The following is a 25,728-nucleotide window of genomic DNA, read 5'->3' as shown; positions in this document are numbered from 1 at the left end:
TAATTCTTTAACTTACCCTAGCCAGCGTATCCCCCCTAACCAGGTCAGAGGTGGTCAACAGCAGGGCTGCGGTCTGCAGCAGGCGGGGCTCCAAACCCCCCACAGCCCCCAGCGCTGCCAGGCAGTCCACAATGTGGCGGGCACCCCTGGCGTCCACTCCACGCCCGGCTATCAGGCGCTGCATAGTACCCAGGCAGAACTGCAACAAATAGATCAGATGACAAAATAATTACTTTTATGCTGTTTTACTGGATGACCTCTCCATTCTAGAAGAATTAGGTTAGGTTCCTCTTAGGACCTCTCCATGCTAGAAGAGTTAGTCATCCACAATAAGCTACCAACTCTCTGCCTATTGTATTGTATTTCATTAGTGTATCCAAAGATATTTTGGACACGTTGCTAGCCAAACTGAGAACTTCTTGTCGTTTCTACTAGTTCGGTTCCATGATATTTCATCAAAATCACAGTTAAACATACCTTTAAAAAGTGATATAGAGTCATGAAAAGTGATGAAACAAAAACTAGGTTAAATAGTTACCTATGTAACCAAGTTTTTGTTTCATCACTTTTCATAGGTGTGGCGAACTGTCATTTTGATAAGAAACCCGGCCACCGTCAATTCGTGGGGAATTCCCCAAATTGCATAGATTTTTGGAGAATTGGGTATTTTGAGGGGAGAACCTTTGTGTGTGGAAAATGCGGGGATTTTGGTCATTTCGATTATATAACCATATTGAAAATAATATTAACAATAACTGTGAGAATGTACTACAATTTCTGCAAATTTCGAAACAAATTTCTACTTTTAAAGCCTGAACGAAAGAGAAAATCCGATAATTACTTGATAATAAAAAATAAATGCTAATTTCGATAGAGTTTGTTTCATTTTGGGGATAAAGGAACTTCTGGAGATTTTGTGGGGAATTGGAACATCTATTGTGGATATTTTAGGACATAAGCATTGGCAAACCTGTAAATAATAATATAAGATTATCCAATATTGTCGATAATCCCGAATGGCTTCGAAATAATGTCTTTGAAACTTTTGTGAAATTAGGAGAGGGCGTGACAAGAAGACGAAGAATAATAATTGTAGATTATTTATGGAATCACTTCTTGGGGACATTCGTGTAAAACTAATATAAGTTATATCCAAACAGTACAAAACTCCCTTACAAAATTGTTAATCTATAAATATACCAATGCACACAGAAGCGACACTAAATTAATATACAAGTCTCTGAATTTTTTACCTGTCAGAGGATTATTGTTTTATAATATTGTAAGTCAACATCTTATATTATCTGATTCCTTGTATAGGGAAAGAGTTTTCCATAAACATAATACAAGATTCACCCAAAATGAAGGATTGGTGGTCCCGAAATGTACCAATAAATACGGTGAAAGAACCCTAAACTTTATTGTACCCAGAATATTTAATAAACTACCAATGACAATTAAAAATATAAACGTTTTTACAGCCAAAGTCAAATATAATCTAAGGAAATGGCTATTAGATACTGAGGATTTATATTGATGCACTACTGAAGACCTTGTTTTCCTAATTGGAATTCACATCCTAGGGAAATGGAAAATCGTTATAAATTTGTATTACCTTATGTATATTAAAACCATAGAAGTACTTGTTGATTATATTCATTTGTTCATATTAAATTCATTTGTGCTTGTGTTGTTATATGAGGCTTATACTGCTTCTTACATATTTATATTTATACAATTCTCGGGGATCCATAGAAGCCCGAGTAAATCAGGCCTCCAAAAAGTTGGGCGTCTTGTACAGGGCTAGGAGATTCTTCAACAGTGACCAGCTGCTGACCCTGTACAAGTCTCAAGTCCGCCCAACTATTGAATTTGGGAGCCACCTTTGGGCTGGTGCCCCAAAATACTTGATAAGCCTGCTTGAATCTGTGCAAAGGAGAGCGATCCGTCTGATTGACAATCCGTTGTTAACAGACCAATTGCCTTCTCTAATGCATAGACGCAATGTAGGCATGCTGTGTCTGTTCTACAGGTATTTCAATGGAGCCTGCTCCAAGGAGCTAGCAGCATTGATTCCTGATGCACCGGTGCACGTGCGCGAAACTCGACGGACACGAACTGAACACCCGTTCACGGTTGACGTTGGCTTCATGAGAACGGGCTGTTTTTACGACTCGTTTTTGTGTAAGTCGGCTCGTATGTGGAACGACATTTGTTTTTCCTCCCTCCTATAATCCAAGCCTCTTCAAGGCCCGCATTAACAAATCCCTTCCTACAGCCCCTACCTTATTCCGCCTCACAACGCCGCCCAACCGGGTGGTGACATAGTTCCCCTGTCTGTACACTGCGCAGGCAGGGACACTCTTGTGAGGTGTCACATAAAAATAAAAAAAATTCTGTAATTTAACCAACTTATCCATTTATTGTTAATTTATCATCAACATTATACATACCTACATACTGTTTACCATTGTACCATGTTATTGCAAAAATGTTATCATTATGTACCTGCTGGCAAACTACATAAGTAGTTTAGCAGGTTTGAATGTTAATAAATAAAAAAAATAAAAAAATTTGCCGAGTGGTCCAAAGTGTCAGGTTCCAGCCCAGGAGTCGAAAGGTTCAATCCTCTCACATCCAAGTCTACCGTTATCGAACAAGCACCATTTCCCACATATAACAACCGAAGTTGGAGGAATTCAAACACTGTCAGGTTATTCATAACCTGAGAATGTTTGTCCTTCTCACAAAAAAGAAAATTCTAATTCTTATCATTCAAATTATTATAATTTTATTTGATAAATTTGTCTTATTTCATAATTAACTCATTAAAAATAATATATAAATTATTTGCGGAACTCTCAGGATCGCCCTGGTGTAAGACCGCCATTCAGAATAGAAACGTTGCTTGAAATGGTTTTGGCCGTGTTTGGTGAACAGATCTGACTAGTCAGGTACTTCCCCACCTTTCTCTTCCCCTAACAACTACCTTCAGCCTCACAAAATACCCCAATTGGTGATGGAATAGTCTCACTGACTTCAGACAGTTAGGAGTGGCTGGGATTCTTGTGAGGTTTCACATAAAAAAAACATGTTTTGAAAACGACTAAACATTTCATTGAGAAGGACATTTACACTAAAGCGGTTTTAGCAATGACAGAATTTAAACTCAGTACAGTATGGAAACTGTCAGGATTTTTAAACAGTCTTTCATAATTGAAACGTTGCTTGAAATAGCTTTAGCTGCGTTTGCTGACCAGATTTAACTAGCCAGGTCAATGATACTCAACCTTTTTCTTCTGCGGGCCATATTTATATATTTGTAAAGCTACGCGGGCCGCAACACTATACTGCTATGACAAAATATATCATGAAACCCACCACCCCCGTTATAAAAATTCAAAATGAGTGCTCCCCACAAAATATTTGAAATCCATGGGGGGGTGGTTGTTACAGAACTTCGCTGAAAAAAAAATTCCGCACAGCCAAAAACATCATATGTAATTCCCCACAACAATTTTTCGAAACCCATGGGGGGGGTACCTACGGAATTCCATTTCGAAAAATTCCTCACATTTTTCCGGTCGCAAAAAATATTATATCGCCCTTTCGATTTTTTCGTCGCCGATTCTCGTTCTGAGTAGCCTAAATCGCGATAAATCGCCTTCGGTTAGCAGCACTGGTAACCATTTAACTTTGGAGCTGTAAAAAATCTATGTGTTGCCACGAGCAAAATTATTTGCGCGCATATTTGTCTGTCAAATCTTTGTTTTTTGGAGATAGATCTAGCGTGTGCAGTAGCAACACTCTTATACCAGATCTGATGTTGACACGACAACGGCTATCTTCTTCGGTTTCAATGTCTGTACGTCAAAATTTATTTTGGATTTTCAAAATGCAATATGCCCATTGGCTAGAAGTCGTAAATTTACGAAAAAACTTACAAGTCTAAAGCTAGCCATATAGAATGCCAGATTTTATAAATCAAGTTCCTGATATTAAATGTATTGAGGGCCGCACAAAATAGCTTGGCGGGCCGCTTGCGGCCCGCGGGCCGCAGGTTGAGTATGACTGAGCCAGGTACTAACCCAACCTTCCTCTCCCCCATCTCCTACCCTTTTCGACTTTTTTTTATATTAACTCCACACAGGAGGCCCTGAAGAAAATAATTTCCCTCAGGGCCTATGTCATCTTTGGGGATGCTGTGTGGAGGGTCTTTTTGTGGAGAGGAAGGAGTGAACATGGGTCTTGAAGAGTCCCATGTTGTAGGAGGGAGGAAACACAGAGGCCGGCAGTTCGTTCCACAGCCGAGCTGTTGAACTTAAGAACGAATCGTAGAAGCGACCCGTTCTCATGTGACAAGTGTCAACTGTGTACAAATGTTGGGCGCGCGTTTGGCGTGTATCCCGACTACGCACCGGTGCCGAAGGGATCAATGACGCTAGTTCCTCAGAGCATCTTCCATTGTAATACCGATAGAACAAGGACAGCATACCTACCTGACGCCTGTGCTCTAAAGATTGCAGTCCGTTTGTTAAGACTGGGGAATCTATCAAACGGACCGCCCGTTTTTGCACAGAGTCAAGGGTTTTTTTCAGGTATTTAGGGGCTCCGGACCAGAGATGGCTGCCAAATTCGACAGTTAGTAGGGCGCACTTGCGATTTGTACAGGGTCAGCGACTACCCTCATTCATTATTTATAATTGGACTGGCAGCTGGTCTAAGAGAATAAGAATAATGATTAACAAACCTTGATAATCTTCAGGTCCTTGGACTCGCATCCTTGCACCAGTGGATAGAGGATTTGGTTCACCACCCCGTACAGGGACGCCTGGGGATTGTTGGCCGCCAGGGATAACTTCTCAATCGCTTCATCGCAAGACTGCAATCAAACACACAACTTTAACATAAATATAAAAAAAGTTGCTATCTGCGTCTGTCTGTTTGTGCGCTTAGTGCTTCTAAACTACTCGTAGAAATCTCCCTTACTGTCATAATTAGAAATAGAAAAAATCAAGCTTTATATTCAAATATAGTATAAACAAAGTCTAAAATTAAACACAGAACTTAAATTTCCGACTGCAATTTGAGAAAAATTTATGAAACTTTTATTGATTTTTTTAATGAATTTTTTTATTAATTATTATTATATGAAACAACAAAAAGGTGAGGTGGCAGTTATGTTTATAATAAATTTGTCTGATAAAATAGTTTTTCTTTTTCGTTATCATTAATTCTAGTTCAATGGGTAAAGGTTACGAATTCCGCTTCACGGTAAATATGGAATGTTTACTTTGAATTAATACTTGAATTTAGTTATATTATTACTAAAAGTTACTATAAATGTTGGGGAATCTTTAATATCGCCTGCTCGCGTACCCTTTAGAGTTATATCCCAGTTTTCAAGTAGTTTGTGGGCTACGCTAGGTTTGTATAGACTGGTTTGTGATTTAATTCTAATACGATATTATGAATATAATCCAACTCTTGATATGAACATAGTCGCCGTCGACTGTGACTATAACGGCGCCGCATACTAATTGACATATCGCGTAAGTGACTTAATAAATGAAATTAAAATTAAAAGAGCGTATTTTTTCGTCTCCCCCGACATTTATTTGAAAGTGAAATATTGCGTATTAAGAGTGAAGCGGAATAAGAGAAAAATAATGTTCAATGTTTAGATGAAAAAACGTAAGGTGAGCCATTGTTGAAACTTTTTTTATGATTGATTTAAAAATTTTAGTATTTCGTAAATTATATGTTTATTTTTAGTAATTAAATTTGAAAGAGAATTTCATCACCTATTGAAGTATTTCATCACCTATTAAGTATTCTAATGAAATTGCTTTAACTGTATACTTTAATATTCTAATTAAATTGCTTTAACTGATTTACTTTAATATTATAATTAAATTGCTTTAACTGATTTACTTTAATATTCTAATTAAATTGCTTTAACTGATTTACTTTTATATTCTAATTTTTTTTATTTGGTACATTATTTTGTTACAATTTATGTTTTCCAGTAATGTAGGCCTCACCCAGGCTTGCCCGTGCTGAGGCCTTCTTGAATTGCTTTAACTGATTTACCTTTATGTTCTAATTAAATTGCTTTAACTGATCATATTTTCAGTTCATATTACTCCCATGGGGCTTTTACAGCGAATCTGTCATTTTTGTTTACAAAAAAAATTTGTGTTATTATGGTAGCAATAATAAATACACTTAAACATCTCAGAAATTTATTTTTTATATGGTTTCCATACTATGTTTTTTTTTTTTAAATTTTTTTTAACCATGACATGTCCCTTTCCCACTATGTTTTATTATTTGTTTTGCAAAATATTCTTTTGTTTATATTACATAAATCATGTACGACTACGGGCATGAGCCTAGTACGGTGGTTGAGAAAATCACCAAAATTGTAATTTTTTTAAATTTACAAAATAAAATTAATTTAATTGCACAACAAATAATAATAATTTATTGAAAATGGTTACAATAATTATCATCATTTAATGAAAGAAAAGTTTAGAACGGATTCATTTAAACCGCTGTAAAATTAAATAGTTGAAATAAACATTATTTTTAAATAGCAAAAATTATCGATTTATTGTTATGAAATCATCAAACAAAAACATTGTCAAAATTTCTGTAAAAACGTAGTTTCAATCGTTGTCAAGATAATAACGTGCGGTTTGATTAAAAGGTTATTAAATAACTAAGGTTACACCTTATTCCATAATAAAGGAGGCCTTCAACACGCAATCGAGTAATAATTACTTGTGCAAATCTCGCGTCGGAGAAATAACAATACCTCTCTTATTTGCGGATATTTCTTCTTGGTCTCCAAGCTGAGGTTCTTGAAATCATTTTGTAGGACCTCCAGGAACTTCTTGGTGGAATCGTCACCAGTGACCGGTGCGACGAAAGCCATATCTTGTTTATAACATGTCAGAACACCGCGAGAACATTATATGCGGCACAAAACTGCCATGTACACAAATTGACAGTTGTCAAATTGCTGCGACAAGAGGTGTTGCCAGTAAGAAAAAAATATTGAGGCGATGAAAAAATATGCCGAGTTTCTACTCAGAAATAATATTTTTTCGTAAAATGTTTTCTGCGTACAAACGTACGAACAGAAGCGCGAGCTGAACCACAAATTATGGGAAGGGGGCAAAGCAACCGCAAGAGGTGTTTTTGTATCCTTTACCCTACACAATGCATCCAATGTGAAATGTGCACAAACAACTCGGCATGACTATGGCAGGGACTGCTTGGTAGCTTTGACAATCACATTTTGTAGTCCAAAAAACCCTCGACTCTGGGCAGATACGACATGGATACGACCATGATACGACTCTGGGTGGTCCATTTGATAGATTCCTCTATCTTAACAAACATATCTTTCAGGTGTCAGGTATGGTGGGAATGCTGTCCTTGTTCTACCGATACTTCACTAGCGTTTTTGATTCCTTCAGCACCCAGTGCATAATCGGGAAACACACCAAATGCTCGCCCAGCATTTGTACTTACACGGTTAACATTTGTCACATGAGAATGGGTCGTTTCCACGACTCATTCTTGAATTCAACAGCTAGGCTGTAGTACAATTTGCCAGCCTCTGTGTTTCCTCCCTCCTACAAAACGGGTCTCTTCAAGACTTCCTTTCCTCAAAAATTCCTTCCACACTGTGTCTCCATAGATGATATAGGCCCCGAGGGACATTATTTTCCTAAGGGATTATTGCAAAAAGCCAAGATGTGCGGCCATTGGCATTATCATCCTCTATTACATTTTTCATCAATCTTCCCTTGGATTATCAGTTGGGTTAGCCGCTCCTCATGATGTGACCTAAATATTGAGGTGTTCTTGTTTTAATTTTTGGTGAATTTTCACAATTTTGTTGAAGAAATTCCAAATTGGTTAACTACCTGTACTAAGCATTTTTAGATTGCACCTATATTTCTACATTTCAAAAGCTACTATCTTCCCCGTGTCAACGCTTGGTTTAATGTCCAGGTCGAGGTTTCCATGACGTATAGAAGAATAGAAAAAGTATAACAAACAACCATTCCTATTCTTAAATTTGGTCTTAGATCAAGGATTCAAGATGTTCTTTTTAATTGATTACTCTTCTAGACACCTCAAGAGGTGATGGATTCCATCGTGTGTCACTAACCCAAGTTCCTAAGTACTTATAATGAGAGACATACCTTTTATTAATATTATTTAATGAGCAGATGCGCTCATATCTGATTTCACAATAAGTTTAACAGTAATTGAGTTAAGAAATTGTTATAAGCAATAATTAGTCTCTTGAAATATCCATACAAATTGAAAATATCTCCCAAGTAAAAATAAATGCCGCCGACGGGAATCGAACCCGCGCCTTCTGATGTCCGGTCAGGTGCTCTTAGACCACTGAGCTACGTCTAATTGTTGATTTTAGTACTAGTACATATTGAATTATTTGGCGTATTGGAAATAAGCCGACGTAGCTCAGTGATCTCAGAGCACCTGTCCGGACATCAGAAGGCGCGGGCTTAATTCCCATCGGTGGCATTTATTTTTACTCTGGAGATATTTTCAAATTGTATGGATATTTCAAGCGACTATTATTGCTTATAATAATTCGTTATCCTTTGTGCTATGCATAAAAACATTAGTTTATCATCAAAAAATAGTAATTGAGTTGTTTTAATTTTAAAATAAGTTAATCTTTTCTTCTCTCCAAATAATAATCTAATTGAGCTTTAAATTGGTTTATATTAGTACAATGGATGACATGTTGTGGAAGTTTGTCCCATGCTACTTAATTTGCCAGAAATGTTTCCTAGGAGTGGATGCAAGAGGTGTTTTATATTTTTGTTGGTGGTGAAGATTTCTTGGAAACCAGCATTTTGAAAGTCTCAATGAAGTCACCCCTTTCTCTTATTTCTTTTAACGTTGGTAATCTTAGTTCCTTGAGTCTATCTTCGTATTGCCGGTCTTTCAAAGCTTTTGGTATTATTGTAAAACATCTCTGTACTCCCACTATTAGATCAATGTCTTTCACAAAGTATGGACTCCATATTTAGAAAGAATATTCCATGAGAGGTCGCACTATGTTTTGAATATTTTTAACCGGTAAAGGGTTTAAAATATTCAAAAAAGGGTTTAAGGATGGCTTTCGTAAGACTAAATATGTTATTGAATTTGCTCTTTTATAACTCCTAGGTATTGTTGTAACATCACTGCTTTTAGAGGTGTTCCATTAAGTTTGTATGCAAGCTTAGAGTTAGTTTTTCCAACATGTAGGTAAGTTTTCTTGTTTTAAATTGCAAGTACATCAATGTGACAAATCACAAGAGCACAACGTAGCCCCAGCCGGGCAACTTGGTGAAGCAGGCCAAGAAGGAATATGTTAACGCAGATGTGTATATAAAGGAGGAAAGACAGATGCCGGTAACTCTTTCCACATACGAGCCGACTTGCACGAAAATGAGTCGGAGAAACGATCCATTCTCATGAAGTTGACTTCAGCTGCAAATGGATGTTCCGCTCGCATCTCTTGAGTTCACGCACATGGAGCAGCATGACGTGAATCAACGCTGCCAGCCCCTCCGAGGGGGGTCTGTTGAAATATTTGTATAACAGACTCATATTGATTGACAGCCTCCCGTGGTTGAGGGGTAAGGCTCTCAACTCGTAAGCCGCAGGACGCGGGTTCAAATCCCAGCATGGGTAAGTCAATTTTATTTAATTAATTTTTGTTATTTCACAATTTACTCATATAAAATAATATACAGTATATTTGCGACACATTCCAGAATAGAAGATACTCTCAGTATCGCCCTGGTGTAAGAACACCATTCAGAATTCGTGAAAAAAAATGTTAAACGTAAACTTACACGTATTTTAATTTCGAAAATAAAGTTCAGTATTTATTTATTTACGGTACCAGTACCTTTAAATACAGAATAAGACATTTTTTTACAAAAAAGGTTTACAAAATTATCATCTTGGATAGAACAAATGAAAAAGCATTAATTATTATAATAAATTGTACAGGTACCAAATATTAATTACTTATGATGTATTATCGATTGCCTATTGTGGTCTGACAATATTAAAGACTCCTGGCAACATTCAAAATGGAGGACAAAAAAATATTATTTTGAGATTATGTTGTATTATTATTTTTTATTACAGTTCAATTTTCTTGACAACTTTAGGTTTGGCCTTTTCTTTCGCCTTTTCATACAGGGGCATCAGTTTTCCTTCCTTGGCGAGGATCTTCAACAGTTCTACGATGAAAGCCATATAGTTGTGTTTCCGCCTTGCTATTTCTGCTTGATACATCTTGTTTTTGTTGATCTCTGATTCGATAAGTATTTGCAGACGGGCTATCTCGTTCTTCTGGGCATCAGTTTCCATGCCGCTCTCTTCTGCTTCTTTGGAAATGTCAGCAATCTGCTTTTCAAACATCATTTTACGGTCTGTAACTAAAGCCATGAGACTGAAGTGTATTTCTCCTTCGTTGTATTTTTCTATTCTGCTTTTGATGACATCCCTAAAGAGATCGGTCCAGTTCTTGTCTGCCGGAATTGCTCCGTGGTCGATGGGACCGCCTTTGAGGCCATCCAGCTCGTAAAGCCTACCGTCAATTGGAATGAAACCTACAAAATGGAAGACATCGTCATCTTTACTAGCTGCTTTTGAGTCGTACTCGAATAATGTCTGCCTTGCGAACGAATTGTGGACAGTTCGGATCAATTCTGAGTTGCTCAAAGTTAAGCCTTTCATCTGCGGATCGAAAGACAGACTGAATTCTCGTAAAGCCGACAACGTCTGCCCTAGGACTAAGTCGGGGTGTTTACAGTTCATCAATAGGTTAATAACAGCTTGAGTGGCACAAGCATTGTTTGTGACTTGTTTGGCGAAGTAAATCTTATCCAGTCTGTTGTCCTGAACTACTGAGCCTAGAGGTTCGTTGTCTGGCACCCATTTAAACAGAAATATTAGCCCGTGAATCGGCTGCAATTGCTCGAAGTCCTCCTTGTCGAGACACCATATTTCTTCCACCTCGATGCCCTTGACGCCAAACTGACGAATCAGTTCGGTAAATACTCCCGGGTCGCTTTCGATTAAGCTCCAATTTCCGGCACTTTCAGTCATTTTTATTGTTTTGAATATCAACAAAATGTGCAAACACGCACGATGACTTTATATTTATCTCGGCGCTGAACACGACCACAGAAAAACAACTTGACAGAAAAAGCATAGAGAAACGAAAGAATATACGGCTGTAGAATTCACAACTTACCAGCCATCAGCCAGCGATTTGATGCAAACGTAATGTATGGGTATACAATATGTATTAAGTACTAAATAAGTTTAAAGTAATGATGGACACTGCAATGCTGTCCGAAACGTTGGCTAAAGAAGGAGTTAGCGCAACACGGCATAATACCCCAAAAACAAATAACAAAAATACTTTTGGCCGTGAAAATCTTAAATCAAGTTTAAAGTAAGTACTAAAACCACGCCATGCTGGATATTATTTTAATATATTTTAAATATATCCAAAGACGGCAATGTTTGTAAAGAACAATGAAACTTTATGTAACAAAATTAAATTTGTGAGCAGTAGCTATAATTTATTGGTGTTGTTATTCTAGGGAACCCAACACCAACTAACAAGTTGTAGAAACGGATATAATCGACAAACATTCCGCAGGTTTCCTGGGACGCCAGATAGGCTTTTGAATATAAGACAATTAGTAGGTATTTATTATCAGTTAATAATCTCAAATTGTATTTTTATAAACACAAAGTTTTATATTTTAGATTCTGAACAAAGTAAAATAAACACACGGTTTCTTTTATTTACAATATATCTTTATACAATATTGTATAAGGATGATAAGTTTTTGGAACGATCTTAATTTTGGAAAACGGTTGTTACTAAATGGATTTTACAAAATACAAAATCTTGATCCAGATGGTTTGTGAACTGAAAAATAGAACAATGGAAAAAACAAGATTTTTTGTTACAATTTCCATTTATATTGCCAATTTTGTTTATAATATCATAAAAAATGAGAAGTTTCCTAGCCTATCATTTATATTAAAAAAAACTGTAAAGATTACTAAATATTTGCCATATTATTTGATTTAAAAATCTTAAAAAAAAAAAAAATTGTATATATTTACAGGGTGTTCGGGGGTAAAGTGCTCCAACTTCAGGGGGTGATCCTACATGAATGATAGAAGTAAAAAAGAAACATAACTTTTTTCGAAATCCCGTTGGTTTTTCCCATACAATTTTTGTTTTCCGTATAAGAATGTATTTTTTTATTTCCCGAAGTTTATGCACTTTATACCCAGACACATGTATATTGCTTCTCAAAAGCACATGCAGTCGATTTCGATTCCTTAAAAAATATTTTGGGATTTCGTAGTGTTTTTTACTAATAATTTCCCTCAGGGTATATGACATCTTTGGGGATGCTCTGTGAAGAGTCTTTTTGAGAAATAAAAAAAGCTAAAATATGCTTATTTCTCTTTTACAAAGCGCAAGTGAGGGATATTTTCGTATGAATCCATCCAAAAATCAAATACCGTGATATATTGTGATTGTGTTGTGCTTGAACTCATTAGATTGTGATTGTGTTCACAGAGATACGTAGATTCAATCTATACATGGATAATTGTATGCAGGAATTGAAAGAGAGGTGGGATTGGGCGCGAATTTGAGTAATCTGAAAGTATGTTGCCAGTTGTATGCTGATGATGCGGTGCTGACTGCTAACAGAATGGAAGATCTAAAGCAAGGCTGCCCAACCCCAGGCCCGCGGGCCACATTGTGGCCCGCGAACGAATTATAAGTGGCCCGCGTGAACCATTTTCAAAAAACCCGCCAATTTGAAAAAGTGTCGCGGGCCCGCGGTAAAACAAACAATGCAGCTTGCGCGCGGTCACCAGTGTTTCCAACGAAGGCGATTTATCACTATTTAGGCTACTCAGAACGAGGATCAGCGACGAAAAAATCTAACCTGTTGAACTTACTTTTTGAACAAAAATACACCGGTTTTTGATATAATATTTTTTGCGTCCGAAATGGAATCTTGTAGCCACCCCCCCCCCCGTGGAATTCGAAAAATTGTTGTGGGGAATCACATGTTTTTGGGTGCGCGGAATTTTTTCTCAGCGAAGTTCCGTAACAACCCCCCCCCCATGGATTTCAAATATTTTGTGGGGAGCACCATTTTGAATTTTTTGAGCACTCATTTTTTCTGTGGAGAATTATGTTTTATAGAAATTCTCTAACAACCCCCCCCCCCCATGGAAATAGGAACTGTCAGGTATTCAGTGGCCCGCCAGTGATTCAAAATCGTCAATTTCGCTCAACTGTTAAAAAGGTTGGGCAGCCTTGATCTAAAGCAAGGCTGCCCAACCCCAGGCCCGCGGGCCACATTGTAGCCCGTGAACGAATTATAAGCGGCCCGCGTGAATCATTTTCAAAATACCCGCCAATTTGAAAATTACTTGAATCGAAAAATATGTTCGTATCATTTCATCATCCACCAGGAGGCGTTGTGTGCAAAGGACATAAAGTTGAATGATATAATGGAGCCGGTAGTACGCTGCATAAATTACATACATCCAAAAGCTCTTCACAGACGTCGATTCAGAGTTTTATTTGAAGAAGAAATCAGCGAATTTGGAGAGTTACAACTGTATTGCGCTGTGCGATGGCTTTCAAGGGGCAACATGTTAAAACATTTCAAGTTGAGAGAGCGGTGTTGGAATTTTTAGTAGAAAAAGGGGCGTTACCTTTGGAAAGCGATTTACTCAAGAAAAAATAAAATAAAGTTTATTCCGGAAAAAAAAAAAAAAAAAAAAAAAAAGTAATGGTTGAGTGATCTTGAATTTCTTGTTGACATCACCAATTATCTCAATATTTTAAATCTCAAATTACAAGACAAAGATTGTTCACTTCCGACTATCGAAAATATTGACCTTTTTCCCATACTCAATATTGCCACAATAAACTGTACAACTGCCAATTTCCAGTTGGAACTCACTGAACTGCAAAATCATTCTGCACTGAAAAACCTTTTTGCAGAAAAAATAATTTCAAAGTCACTTCTACAGAGAATTTGGAGATTTCTGGAAATTGGTGCCAAAGGAAAACTGGCGTTAGTAGTAAGTAGTTTTGGATCAACGTATGTTTGTGAAAAGTTTTTTTCTAATCTTAATTTTGTAAAAAATAAATACCGCACATCTCTAACTGAGCAACAAATGTCTGATTTGTTGCTACTGTCAACATCTGAACTGACTCCTAACATAGGAGAATTATTAAAACAAAAACAATGTCAGAAATCACATAGAAATGATTGTACCAATTACTTGGATTTAGATTTTTGTTGCATAAAATATTGTTTCGTTATTTTGCAGTAGATATAGCTATTTATTTTATTATTTCAATAAACGACAATAAAATTTCAATATTTGTATTTGTTTGTTGCATAAAACAAGACATTAAAAAGCTTAGGTAATAAACATAGGAACCGTCAGTAGTCAGTGGCCCGCCAGTGACTTTTAAATCGTCAATTTTGCCCAACTGTTAAAAAGGTTGGGCAGCCTTGATCTACAGTCTTTCGTGTTTAGGATGAACGAAGTATGTATGAAGAATGAGTTAATGATGAATGTAAGTAAGTCTAAAGTCATGCTGTTTGAAAGACAGGGTACGAAAACAGTGTGAAATATAGTTGTGAATGAGGAATACTTGGAGCAGGTGGTTGAGTTTGTGTATTTAGGGAGTATGTTTACGAGAGATGGGAAGGCTGACAGAGATATTGAAAGAAGGGTAAATGCAGATAACTCCATTAATGGAGGACTGAACGCAGTTGGCGCTAACAAAAAATTGTCCAAAGAAGCGAATCCAGCAGTCCACAATGGAATGCTGGTACCTACCGTGATCTACGGAAGTGAGGCGTGGAACTGGCAGAGAAAGGATGAGAGTAGACTGAATGCTGTAGAAATGAGATCCCTGAGGCGTATGTGTGGTAAAACCATGTATGATCGTGTGTGAAATGTGGAGATCCGCAACGAGTGCAAGGCTGATATAAGCGTAATGAGTAAGATCAAGAAAGGGACGCTTAGATGGTTTAGGCATGCAGAGCAAATGAGCGCAGAAAGGAGTGTAAGTAGAATATACGATGCAAATGTAAATAGTAGCAGAAGTCGGGGACGCCCGAGGAAGACGTGGCACGATTAAGTGAATCAGATACTTGAGTCGGGCCATGTCAAGACTGAGAATAATAGAAGAGTATGTATGAGACGATGTATGAATGTAAATGAGGCAAGGAGTGTGTGCCAAGACCGAGTTGTTTGGCGGTCCTACCTCTGCCTACCCCTGCGGGGAAACGGCGTGATGGTTAGTTAGTTAGTTAGAGAAACAATGATAAGTGATTGGACTTCTTTTTTTTCCCTCCTTCCATACCTTCTTCATTCCTATACATTTCAATTCCAATAAACACCATTCATTTCGTTTGTATTTAAAATAATTTACAGTCCACTTTTCATGTTCATCTAAAGCTGTAAATCGTCAGCAGTTTCGGAAGCAACATTCGTCTTATACTTAGGTAATGGTGGTAAAATAAAAAAAAAAACGTTATTAAATTTTTCTGGTAATTTTTGGATAGGGCCTGACACGCTTATTACGAATATTTTTTAGAAAAAAACTTTATATTCGCCTTAATTACTATAAAAGAAAACTTTTTGCATTTCGGGCGGCGGAAAATTATGAATTTAAATTTTCAATTGCGTTAACCAAAATTCACTTCGCGAATCGATGCGGCGGCAATCAGCTGCCATTAGGTACGTCACTGTTATGTTGGTATCCCTGATACATTGCGTAGATACGACTATGGCTAACTTCGTGGAATACAAATGGATTGGCGCGAATTTATGAAAACACAACAGAATTAACAAACTTTAATTTTTCTAAAATTGAGGGAGATACAGCCCTTTCTTTTGTTTCACAAACCATGTTACACAAACCTAGCGTAGCCGGTAAACTACTTGAAAACTGGGATGTTTTTCTTGCCTTGACGCGAGCAGGCGTTATAAACGGGCACTTTCTTTTGTATCACAAACCATGTTACACAAACCTAGCGTAGCCGTTAAACTACTTGAAAACTGGGATGTTTTTCTTGCCTTGACGCGAGCAGGCGTTATAAACGGGCACCTTCTTTTGTATCACAAACCATGTTACACAAACCTAGCGTAGCCGTTAAACTACTTGAAAACTGGGATGTTTTTCTTGCCTTGACGCGAGCAGGCGGTATAAAATTAAGCGTCTTTCATGTGTATCGCACGAAGATAGCAACGGTCGTATTTAGCTCTTGTTAATGCATCAGTGATACCAACATAACAGTGCGTTCCTAATGGCGGCGCATTGTCGCCACATCGATTCGCGAAGTGAATTTTGGTTTTACGCAATTGAAAATCAAAATGCATAATTTTCCGCCGCCCGAAATGCAAAAAGTTTTCTTTTATAGTAATTAAGGCGAATATAAAGTTTTTTTCTAAAAAATATTCGTAATAAGCGTGTCAGGCCCTATCCAACATTTACCATTTTTCTCTTTTCCCATCGATAGAAACAGCTGATTGTTAGCTTTTAAATCAATACTGGTAGGTACTTACTTCATTCAATTATTAGAAAAGTCTGGCTGAACGTTATTATATTAGATGGACATGAATTATGTGGACCGTAAAAGAATTTAAAACGAAACGAAATTAATGTTTGTTGGAATTGGGTGATCATACGTGTAGGGAATGAAAAGGTATGGAAAGAAAGAAAACGGGGAAACCAATCACTTACCATGAAGCAGCACACAACACAATATAATTTATAAGAGTTCCACCGCGATACCTCGAGATAATGTCGCCACAACACAACGAATGAATTCATAAAGTATATTACTTAATTCATTCCAAAGATTAAGTACACGATAACCACAAACAACTTCCTTCGAGTACTTCAATTCTGCTTCTGTTTTTTTTTCAAACAAATGAACTCGAAATTTGAAAATTGTTCTAGTCATAGTTCTAAATTTCAAATACTTTTCCAGCAAGGTGATGGTTGGAGATAGGTGGGAACTGGAAAAATGGCATTCCTGTAAGAACTATGCATATTGGCACACTGGAGAAAAATACTAGCGCCTAACATAGTCACGGCTCCCTAAAGGCTTCAACTTTCTATTATTTTATCATTTTATTCTATTTTATTTTCAATTTATTCTGTTTTCTTTTCGTTGTCTTTCTGTTCTATCTTTTTGTTTTTGATTATATATTTTATTGTATCTCTATATGGAATGTGTGGGACTGCACTAACCTCCCCACATACCGGAATAAACACCTTATTATTATTATTTCAAAACCAAAATATTGTATTTTTTAAAATCACACGGGTAAAATATGTAGTTTAAAAATCAAATATCCAATAGCATTTTTTTTATGAAATTTTATTGAGATCTTGTTTGCATACCTACTATTAGAATATCACTGGTATAAAAACTCAACTGACACTATCTTAGAACTAAAGCATTTTCTTCAATTATTTATACTTAATCTAATATTATTACAAATATCATTATTCTTATATTATTACAGTTTAAAATGGTGGATCTGTTATAAAGGGGTAAAATATTGTATGAATATAAAAAGATTTTATCATCAGGCAGCAATCATTACTTTGAACAAAGCTAGCTTAACCATCAAGCTAATTTATTCGGTTTCTGGGTTTTCTTTTCTTAAAATTTGAAAGCATATATTATCACCGTTGGAAAACAGTTTTTATATTTTGGATAGGTTTAGAAATATTTAGATTTAATTGCAAGGCAGAAATACAAACAAATTCTCCGACCATCTGCTCCGACAGCGTCCTTAATATGCCAGAGGCCTGAGGGGACAAACATACGATCGGGTATCGTTTTCACTGCTCTGAACATTACTTGGAATTAAATTGAATAATGTTGTTACTGGGACAGTGTTTTTCTATTCATATAAATAAAATTGTTTAAGATAACATCTTTTAACAAAAATGATTGTCTTATTAAAATCGAGATGATCAAAGAAAGCAACAATATACTTAATTAAGTATATTTAATGATTAATCATAAAAAAGGCAAAAGTGGTGTAAGTCCAAAAATGACGTAAAGCTAAGATAAAAGTGTACAAAATAATGTTGAGTTGGTTCAATTGAGAGTTGAAAAATACTCGTGATTCAGGCCCAATTGTTTGTTTTTTTAATACGTTTTGATACATCTTATATCATTAAATTAATTTAGGATTTTTTAAGAGTTACGCCACTTCTACGCTGATCGCCTCTAATGTGAGATTGGCGAATGTATTTTAATTTAAAATATTGTGTTTTACGTATAACGTTCAATAACAATATTTTTTCTAAACTTAAAAAAAGGTATCAAACATTTATATAATACAAAACATGCACACTATCAAGCAAAACAATTAAATTAAATGCGTGATAAAATGTACAAATGAAAATTGAAAATATTATAATTCTGTAATTAATTGTTGATAAATAGTGATTTCTTTTTGGGATATTACGCTGTGTTGTGTTCAAGTATGTAAACTCGGCCATCCTGAGAAATCGGCAACTGCCGAGCATTTAATGGAAACCGGTCATTATTTCGAATTAGTCCCTGAAGTCATGGGAAGACCCAAAACTTATAGAGCACGCCTAATCTGGTATCCAATAATTGGCGGCTACACCAAAACTAAACACAGAAATCCTTTTTTAAATGATACTGTAATACCAGCTTTTAGAAGATTAGAGCCGGAAACACGATATCGCATTTACATCCATAAGCACACAATTCACCACAATCTTAGATTACACATCTGCCCTGATGTTGGTCACTGTAATGCTGTCCGAAACGTTGGCTAAAGAATGAGGTAGCGCAACACGGCATAATACCCCAAAAATAAATCACTATAGAAATGATCAAATCATACCTGTCGTTTAATAGTTTCAAAATTAAATCTATGTGCGGATGTGAAATTTAATATTTATAATCATCTCAGTTAAGCTACCAGTTTTATTTGTCGATTAAAAATTGTTTTTTTGCTTTTTCCCAGGCCATCTGGGAAGCAATATTTTAGGAGATAAATCATTCAAAAAAGTCAAATTGATCTGTTTTCATGTTGCAAAAACTGTCACCAGTCACTGTGACGCAGAAGGGCTCAATAATGACAGTTATTTAGAGCATCCTCAATTGAAATACCTGCCGAACAAACATACTGTATGTGGGTGATCTAAAGATTGCAATCCGTCTGCAGTCAAACTTCTATAAACTTTTTTTGTTTTTTAATGAGTTTTATTATTCACAATGTACATTTGTTACTTATAAATTTTATTAATTAGCGACCGGTTTCGACACGTTCGTGTCATTAACTAGCTATTTTAAAACTAGCTAGTTAGTTAGTTAAAAAGCTAGCTAGTTAGTTAGTTAGCTAAAGTTAGCTAGTTAGTTAGTTAACTAGCTAGTTTTAAAATAGTTAGTTAATGACGCGAACGTGTCGAAACCGGTCGCTAATTAATAAAATTTATAAGTAACAAATGTACATTGTGAATAGTAAAACTCATTAAAAAACAAAAAATGTCTAGAAATTGTTAGATAGTGAATGCTAAGAAATACAAAAAATTCTATAAACTTGTTTAGTTCTTGGAATAATACAAATATTTTCTCAATTCGCTCTCTAGGAAAAAAACTGCACAAGTTACACGAGTGAAATACATCAATATGTAGTTGCTTAAACTATATATATAGTAATAGTTGAGTAATTGTTGGATAGCAAAACAATATGTCACAGCCCAAATAACATAAATACATATTTTTGTTATGGGTCAAATAAGTTAAAACATAATTTAAGATAAACGCCATTTTCCAATATTTCTCGGAAAGGATGTACAAGCATATCGATGACTGATTTCAAAACTGTAACAAATCAGAATATTCGAAAACTGTTTATTTTTTTCAAATTTTGTAATGTGGTGTTATCTCGCATTTATTTAAAAGTGTTAAACATGATAGCAAAAACAAATTGTTTTTTGTTAGTTCAGATACAATTTAAGATCGTAAAAACGTTAACAAATTATACAGAATAAGATTACGATTCTAAAGATGAGAACGTTATTATGTTAACATACACACTGTCTGCATTATTTGTAAGTGTAAGTGTAATGTGTAAGTTTTGTGAAATTATGGCCAAATCAAGTTATGGCAAGTTATAGCCGGTTTTACTGTTCAAATAAGATTATCATTTTGATCATTAGTATTTATCAATGACCGTTATTTCTTTGTTATGATAATTTCCATTTAATTGTGTGTGTTGTTGCATAATTGAAGTAGATTAATTCAGTGCGAGAAAGAAACAGAAAGTATGTTGAATTTCACGAATCTATATAAATAAAAACATAATTGTTCGTTTGTTCAAAATCTTAAATCTCCGAAAGTTCTTCATCAATTGCTTTGAAATTTTGTCGCAATGTTGCATTCGAATACGCGTGTGTTTTATATGCCTATATATGTCACATATGAAAGGTAAAAATATGTTTTTTTAAAACAGCGTTATCTGTTGGATGAAAAAGCAACATGTGCTAATGTTTCTCTGTCTGCACAGACAGACTGTGCCACAGCAACACGTAGCGGGATACAGATAGTAAAGAATAATTGAGTTGTTACATTTCTTAAATCGATCATCGATATGAGTAAAGTTTTCAAAACAAACTACTTTAAAACGTAATAATAACGAAGTAATTTCACTTAAGTGGATAATATTTATTTGGACAATACCGGCTATTACTGGAAATTAATGTTATAATTTAATGATGTGGCTTTGGAGAAAAACGTGAATCCACGTTAGATGTACAAATTGCAATCGGATGTAAACATTGCACAATCGTTCTTATTGGTTTAAAATATTATATTATTTAATTATGTAGCTATAAATTTATGCCGTGGTCACATTTAAAAATTGCGTACGTTTTTTTCTGTCGGTATTACATCTGTAATACATTTATTTTACCTTTTGCGGAAAGTAGAATTGCTCTGTTTAAAAAGATTTTGGTAAAATTTCCACATAATTCTAAATTCGTCCAAATTGTTTAGTACAATAAACAACTATTTAAGTCGGGAGAGATGGAGAAACAAGTAAGAATCATGAATAAGTGAGGAAAGTAAGTCGTTTTAAAAAATATATATATTAATTAATGAATTATTTCTGATGAACGTATTACTAAAATCTTAGATTTTTGTAGAGGAGTCCCCCGGGGATGTTGCTAATTCATAGTATAGAAAAATAAAAACTCGTGCTTACTCGTAGTTTTATAAAATTAGTAGTTTTATAAAATTAGTAGTTTTATAAAATTAGTAGTTTTATAAAATTAGTAGTTTTATAAAATTAGTAGTTTTATAAAATTTTCAAACCGTTTTACATAAAATATTTTAATTGTAAGGTACTATTTTTATTAATCAGTAAAAATAACTCAAATCCTTAGGATTTCGTCGATATTAATTAAAATGTGATCTTCGAGCAAGCCCCCGTTATTAGTCTTGTGCCGGCCAAGACGTAAATAGTTGTTTCTTGTAGTAATTAGGTTGAAACTAAGCGTTATTCAAACAAATTACGCAAATAAGCTACAAAAATTTTGGAAATTTTATTGAACTTTTTTCTTTGAAAGAATTTTTTCTTCTAAAATTCATCTAAATTTTCGCAGTACCATCCTGAAATAATGGCACTCATCAATAAAAAAATAATAATAATTGGTGATCGTCAATTTCGTGAATGAACCTCGCCTTACAATGATAATGGCGGCTGTATTAAAAATCAATTGTTACAATTGACATATTTATTACCATATTTTAAGTAGAGTCTCCAGATTGGAGACACGTCTCCGTATGTTAATAATAATATCCCATTTGTATGACACAGTCAGACGAAATCGAAATCAATAAATATTTACAATAGTATTTAAAAAAATCAATTTTACTAGGTAGTGTACAATCTTAAATTGGCACTTGACTGTTTTACGAACGAACACAATCGTAAAAAATGCCCATTTTAAAAAGAATAAAAAATATGAGAATATCGACATGTTCAGTGCCCGGATAACTCATTAAAATAACAATTTAAAACCCACTCTAAATATACATTTACCATAATATTTAATTAATACCATTCCTCACCTACCTATTAATATGGAAACATGAAACTGTTTACTGCGGTTTAGAGCCAAAATAAAATTTAAATTCACCTAAATCTGTCCCATATTTTTAGGTTCTATAAATTTTGCACATTTTGGTAAGCTCAAAACTTAATATGCCGAAAATCGCTCGAGTGGTAATAGTCATAAAAAGTGATGAAACAAAAACTAGGTTTAATAATTAGGTTATGTGTTGAATTATCACTGTGTCGAGTTATCATGGAACCGACATGTTCATGATCGCTAACCTTACACGACAGACAGAGATAGCATGTAGGGATCAGCCGAATTGGGGCAATACAAAAGAAGAGGAACGCTTTTAGGTTAGATTAGGTTGAGAGGGGAATGCTCAATATGATCAAAATTATATCACATACCAATGATCCCACTGTGCATGCCTCCAACCTAACCTAACCTAACCTAACCTAACCTAATCCAACAGATAGAACTTATATTGGGATCAAATCCTCGCAAAACTTACAGTTTTATTTTCCATTTTATGTATTTAGCATATGTCATGTACCTACCCTTAATTTAAATACAATTTTGACTTTAAATGGTGTCTGGAAACCATGTTAATATTACAAGTGAGAAACTAGTAAATCCATGTCACATTTAGAGTCGATTTTTAAGTATAACTTTTTATGATTTGAGTTTTCGTTTTCGAGTAAATCGAGTCTGAAGTCTTTAGGTCAAATTTAAAATAAAATGGGTCGCTATAATCTGTTTACTATCTTTTAAAATGCGTTATGGATAATTTCGCTGCTTTAGTATTTGTTGAACTCCATTTTTTAAATACATTTTAATGTAATTTAAAAAAATAAAAGTTGAATCAATTTACATATTTGAAATAACATTATTACTGACATCGCCTGTCACCAAAGTTATTAATTCTATCTAAATGGTTTTTGCGTAATTTATGTCAAAAAATGATTTATCTATCGTAAAACGGTTCGTTGTATATTCAATGAACGAGAGATTATTCCCAATATATTCAACATTCGTCAAATTTTTTTTGCTAATTAAACACATACAGCCTTACTAATAAGAAATCAATTCTCAAGCGTTAAACGGTGTTTTAGTTGCACATTGATTAAATACTGTACTAGCTCTGATTTGAATTCGTACTATTAAAACATGTTTTGAACTAGGCTGCGAAAGATCTGGCAACGTCGCATTTCGACAGACTGGTACATGAGATTTCCGTCTTGGAAAAGTTAGGTTATTTCTGACATATTATTTATGTAAAATTTTACGTAGTTTATATTGCGCAAACAATGAATACAAAGGAAGTTTAATATACCTTGGAGATATACAACGAATAAACTTCCCTCTTCCACTGTATAAACAATGTGTATAGATTTTATAACTGTTAAATATCAGTTTAGAGAATTTTAGTTTTTTTGTAAGGTTTTCAGATACACGTTTGTTCATCAATTGTGCAAAATTTAAACCACATTTATTGGTAAGGCTGTAAATATATTTTTTTTCTAATTTTGTCAATATTTTATAGATGATTTTCATCACTGTATTTACATTGTGTGATATGAAGTATAAATCTAAGTTAATTCTATTTTGTATAAAATAAAAATAAGAACTATAATTTGTTATTTAAATACATATACCTAAACTGTACTATATTTTTATTGTCATTAGAAAACACAAAAAAGGTTTGTCTTCGCCTCACTTATTTTTTATAGTAGACGCAATGCTTTTAAGTGTCACATGAGTCCACAAAGTTTTTTTTGTTAAGTTCACTGTACGCAATCTAGTCACTTCTTTTTTTCACTCAATTTTACAGAAACATATTGTCAGTTTAACCTTTTATCATTTAAGACATTACATACAATTCTTAAATAATCCATTGTATATTTGTATATAGTCCGGGGATGGCGAATCTATGACACGTATTTTTCGTGTTTCTGCCCATAGGCCGAATCTCACAGTCCTATATTAAACTGTTACTGCAAGTGGTGGAGTTATCTCTATTCCCATCTCATTGCACATTCTTTCATACACAAGTTGAAACAGGATGCAAGAGCAAACATTTATTCACAGCTTGAATAAAATTACGTAAATATATGCGTAACGCATAAAATTTTCGCTAAACGTGACGATGCGGAAATTGCAATAGGTATTGAAAATAAAAAAATATATTTTTGCAAATTTTTTGACACACTTGTATACATAGTTTTGCCATCCTTATTTTAGTCCATGTCAAAAAAACCAAGTTGACACCACATAAAAATAAAATCACATAATTTTTCTGTTTTGTTTCAATCTAAAATTCCAGAACATTCTTAACGATTAGATGCAAATATAAATTCATTACAAAACGTCTATCACAACTAATAATTGCTTATTTGTATTTTGTCTGCGACAACAACTGACTTCTCGACAAAACTAGAAAAGGCCAACGCTTATCAACATAATCCACGAGTCTCCACTTGGAGGAAAACAAAATCACACAAATAAATAATTCTGCCTCAAGTACACCCGCACTTTTCGACGACCATCGCTGGTAATGAGTTCAAAGCGATGTTGAATTCGTGAGTGAAGTGCAGCAAGGAGATGGCGCTCATCTTACGAGGTGTGCAGCACGGGCCCCCGTAGCCAGGTGGTGCAGCCAAATGGACCACATGGGTGTTGAGGTACTTCTGCAGGAATGCGTAGGGACAGTCCCCCATGCAGAAGTTGGCCTCGTAGGTCTTCGGAGCGATGATCCAGTCCCAACCGAATTCCTCAAAGTCCACTGTGAGAGGGTAGCGGCAACAGCGGATCTCCTGACTGTCTTCGTGGCAGTTGAGGCCCACCGTGCGCTTGGTGCGCCGTCTGGACGTGTCCTCGAGGAACACCTCCAAGTAGGGCATCTGGAAAAGACGTCAATTTAAGACAATGGCACAGCATCCACATGCTAAGATAAGAAATTAAAAAGTTGATGATCTCTAACACTGTCGATTGTGAAAGATTTATCGACAATATAGGTAACTTGTCATCATTCCCTGGCATGATTGCAGATCGTCAACGAACAAACAATGGTTCACAACGTCTAAATGTTCTTGATTTATTCGACGTGGACTGTAGTTTGTACGTTGGCGATCTGCAGACGATCTCGGGAATGATGACAAGCGACATTATCGATAAATCCTTTATCAATAGACTCCGCTAGATAACCTAGAGATGATTTTTTAACACCTCTGCACAGATTGTTCTAGTGTTTAGACGAAGATCCTCAAATTAAGTTGGTGAGCTTGGGACAATCTTCACAGCAGCCGATAAGAAAGAAGTTGCCATTTTTTTATCAATATCACACGGAGAAAACTTACTCACATAAAATATTGTTATATTATTGTTATTGTTATATATTTAAAAATCAATCTTTTTAAATTATTCGTAATCTTTTTAAAAACGGGACTGCAGGCCCCTGACGAATGAATTGA

The 25,728-nt window shown here is 35.1% G+C and overlaps 3 protein-coding genes across 4 annotated transcripts in view; all 3 read right to left on the bottom strand.

Moving 5' to 3' along the window:
* Positions 1 to 7,000, bottom strand: part of mon2 (Mon2 homolog, regulator of endosome-to-Golgi trafficking) — a 55,859-nt gene extending 48,859 nt beyond the window's left edge. The window contains exons 1-3 of the mRNA XM_089649353.1: positions 6,821 to 7,000; positions 4,751 to 4,882; positions 17 to 199 (exon numbers count right to left, since the gene is read on the bottom strand). Coding sequence (XP_089505479.1) covers positions 17 to 199; positions 4,751 to 4,882; positions 6,821 to 6,940 — 435 coding nt within the window. The 5' untranslated portion in view covers positions 6,941 to 7,000. The remainder of the gene's footprint in view (positions 1 to 16; positions 200 to 4,750; positions 4,883 to 6,820) is intronic.
* Positions 7,001 to 9,897: 2,897 nt separating this feature from the next.
* Positions 9,898 to 11,256, bottom strand: Uch-L5 (ubiquitin carboxy-terminal hydrolase L5). Its single transcript, XM_089649330.1, has one exon. The coding sequence runs from the start codon at positions 11,164 to 11,166 to the stop codon at positions 10,195 to 10,197; it is 972 nt and encodes a 323-aa protein (XP_089505456.1). The 5' UTR covers positions 11,167 to 11,256; the 3' UTR covers positions 9,898 to 10,194.
* An 8,462-nt stretch (positions 11,257 to 19,718) lies between these two features.
* myo (growth/differentiation factor myoglianin) overlaps positions 19,719 to 25,728 on the bottom strand; it is a 101,162-nt gene continuing 95,152 nt past the window's right edge. For both annotated transcript variants that reach the window (XM_089649224.1, XM_089649222.1), the window contains exon 3: positions 19,719 to 25,158. In XM_089649224.1, coding sequence (XP_089505350.1) covers positions 24,775 to 25,158 — 384 coding nt within the window. In that variant the 3' untranslated portion in view covers positions 19,719 to 24,774. The remainder of the gene's footprint in view (positions 25,159 to 25,728) is intronic.

This window comes from Hesperophylax consimilis, chromosome 29 (genome assembly GCF_061612785.1).
Source record: "Hesperophylax consimilis isolate HC1 chromosome 29, BYU_Hcon_1.0, whole genome shotgun sequence".
Taxonomy (NCBI): Eukaryota; Metazoa; Arthropoda; class Insecta; order Trichoptera; family Limnephilidae; genus Hesperophylax; species Hesperophylax consimilis.
The sequence above is the reverse complement of the archived record's forward strand: the minus strand, read 5'-3'. Positions and strand labels throughout refer to the sequence as shown.